The sequence below is a fragment of the Cicer arietinum genome, chromosome 3 (assembly GCF_000331145.2).
Source record: "Cicer arietinum cultivar CDC Frontier isolate Library 1 chromosome 3, Cicar.CDCFrontier_v2.0, whole genome shotgun sequence".
In the NCBI taxonomy this organism is placed as follows: domain Eukaryota; kingdom Viridiplantae; phylum Streptophyta; class Magnoliopsida; order Fabales; family Fabaceae; genus Cicer; species Cicer arietinum.
This window is the reverse complement of record NC_021162.2, coordinates 42,666,142-42,669,304: the sequence shown is the minus strand read 5'-3', so window position 1 is coordinate 42,669,304 and position 3,163 is coordinate 42,666,142. Positions and strand designations below refer to the sequence as shown.

General features: G+C 41.9%; 1 protein-coding gene across 1 annotated transcript in view; it reads left to right on the top strand.

The window, feature by feature from the left end:
• The window catches only part of LOC101499475 (uncharacterized), a 3,013-nt gene extending 1,666 nt beyond the window's left edge, over positions 1-1,347 (top strand). Inside the window, exon 2 of the mRNA XM_073366403.1 lies at positions 154-1,347. Coding sequence (XP_073222504.1) covers positions 154-1,347 — 1,194 coding nt within the window. The remainder of the gene's footprint in view (positions 1-153) is intronic.
• The last annotated feature ends 1,816 nt before the right edge of the window (positions 1,348-3,163 follow it).

Here is a 3,163-nt window from a genome sequence, read left to right as displayed (position 1 = left end):
ACGTTATAATATTTTACTAATTAGATAATTTTAGAAAGCGTTATAGCTCGTCGCACCAACCGATCGGTTCCCCAAGGAAGAAACGACATGACTGAAGAAAGCCAAGCCATGAATGCAATGGCCGCAACAATGGCCCAACAAGCTGCGATCTAGGCTCAACGAGATGCACAAAGGGATCAGAGGGATGAAGCAGCCAGTGCAGCAAGAGCATTGAATGAATTTCGTCGACAAGATCCGCCAAAATTCAAAGGGGAACATGACCCCGACAAGGGTGATCTTTGGCTGCAAGAAATCGAGAAGATCTTCGAGATCTTACACTGCACTGACAATGCGAAAGTAGAGTATGCAACCTATTTGATGATTGGTGAAGCTGAATACTGGTGGCGAGGTGTGAATAAAATGATGGAGACCAATCATGAAGAGCTAACCTGGGAGGCTTTCAAGAATAAGTTCCTAGAAAAATACTTCCCGAAAAGTGCTAGGGCTGAAAAGGAGGCCCAATTTTTGAAGTTGTATCAAACGAATCTCACGATAGCGGAATATGCGGCAAAGTTCGAGTCCCTAGCAAAGCACTTCCGCTATTTCCTAAATCAGATAGATGAAGAATACATGTGCGACAGGTTTGAAAGCGGGCTTAGGTATGAGATTAAGGAGTTAGTGGGGCCCTTGGAGATACGCCAATATCAAGTGCTAGTGGAGAAATGCAAGAAAGTGGAGCAGATGAAACAGAGCCGCATGAATAGGGGTGCTGTAAGTGGACCCATCAGACCTCAGGGGCATAACGACCAACCGAATAGGGGCAGGCAGCATCAACAACACAAGCCATATGCCCGACCACTGGGGAATGCTGGAGATCAACCTCGACCTCAAAACGCGGGAGGTCAAGGGCCAAAAATTCCAAGTCAGAACCAGGTGTACCCTGTTAAGTATTTTCGCTGCAACAGAGAAGGACACAAGATATCTGAGTGTCCAATCAGACCAAGCGTTTGTTACATTTGTCAGAAACCAGACCATTTTGCAAATGAATGCCCTGAACGGAAGGACGATAGAGCTGTCAACCGCAACAATATCAATGATAATGTTGTACGCCCTACTGCCATGGGACATGTCTACCACATCAATGGAGAGGAAACTCCATCTTCCTTTGAACTTATCCTAGGTGAGTGTTTAATTGCTGGAAAATCACTTAATGTAATTTATGATTCGGGGGCAACACACTCATCCATTTCATTGGATTGGGTGGATTCGCTCCAACTTACTGTTACTACTTTGCTGTTTGATTTGGTGGTTACCCTACCTTTTACCGAATCGGTGAAATGTAATACAGCTTGCTTGCAATGTCGTTGATTGTGTTTGACATGAAATTCAATGTTGATTTGATTTGTATTCCCCTCAAGCATGTGGGAGTGATCCTTGGAATGGATTGGTTGTCATGCCATTATGTTCTATTGGATTGTGCTCGTAAGTCAGTGATATTCTCAGACCCAAGTGTTTCTCGATTCCTCGATATCAACAAATTGAACTTCTCTTTGAAAGGGGGGGTTCAGAAGTGTGTTTCCCTCAACTCAGTCAATACGAAGCTAGAGGTGGAGGTAGACGAGATACTTGTGGTCGAAGATTTTCTAGAGGTATTTCCGCCGGATGTACCAGGATTACCCCCAGTTCATGATATTGAATTCTCAATTGATGTGACTCCGGGTACAAGACCTATATCTATTGCCCCATATAAAATGTCTCCATCAGAATTGTCAGAGTTGAAAAATCAGTTGGAGGACCTTTTATCTAAACAGTTCATACGACCGAGTGTCTCACCTTGGGGAGCACCCGTGCTCCTAGTGAAGAAGAAGGATGGAAAGTCAAGACTCTGTGTCGATTACCGTCAGCTTAACAAAGTCACCATCAAAAACAGGTATCCCTTGCCACGCATTGATGACTTGATGGACCAACTCAAAGGAGCAATGATATTTTCTAAGATTGATTTGAAGTCGGGGTATCATCAGATTCGGGTGAAGGAAGAAGACATTCCTAAAACTGCATTCAAAACTCGCTATGGACACTTTGAGTATTTGGTGATGCCTTTTGGTGTCACCAATGCACCAGCTATTTTCATGGACTACATGAATCGTATATTTCACCCTTTCTTAGACAAATTTGTAGTGGTCTTCATTGATGACATATTGATTTATTCTAAGAGCCTGGAGGAACATGAAGTTCACCTACGTCAAGTTTTGCAAGTCTTGAAGGACAAGAGATTGCATGCTAATTTGGGGAAATGTGAATTCTGGTTGGAGGAGGTGAAATTCTTGGGACACGTCATTTCAAAGGAAGATATCGCTGTTGACCCTACTAAAGTAGAGGTTGTGGTAGCATGGAAACAACCACAGACCGTCACAGAGATTAGAAGTTTCTTGGGCTTGGCTGGATATTATAGAAGATTCAATGAGGGTTTTGGAAGAGTGCAACACCGTTGACACAACTCACAAGGAAGAATCATATTTATGCATGGACGGAGGAATGTGAGAGGAGTTTTCAGATGATGAAAGAGAAACTAACTACATCACCGGTGTTGGTGTTGGCACAACCAAAAGAACCATATGAAGTTTATTGTGATGCTTCTTTACAAGGGTTGGGTTGTGTACTTATGCAGAACAAAAAAGTGGTAGCATATGCTTTAAGACAGTTGAAGGAGCATGAGAAACATTATCCCACGCATGACATGGAGTTGGCTGCAATAGTTTTTGCACTAAAGATTTGGAGGCACTATCTGTATGGGTGTTGTAACACCCCGATTTTCAAAGCGAGGGTGTATTTTTTTTTTCAAAAGAAATTAAAATAAAACAGAGAAATAAATAAGGAAATACCTTTGGATAAATAATTGAGTCATTATAATTTACAAGCAGCGGAAAAGTTTCACAAAATATGAATCCAAAGTATTTACACAAAAACAAATAATACATGGAACCCATTCAAATAAGATGTCATACTGACAATATTAGTGAAGGTACAGTTTTCCAGTTCAAAATAACGTAATCCAAAAGAAAGACATATGTTCCCTCTATGTCATCCTAATCTGATCATTCTACAAAAAAACTATAGCTATACACCCTGAGTGATCTCCACGCGCCCCGTGAGATCCTCCTAACATAGCTCCAGTCAAGCATTC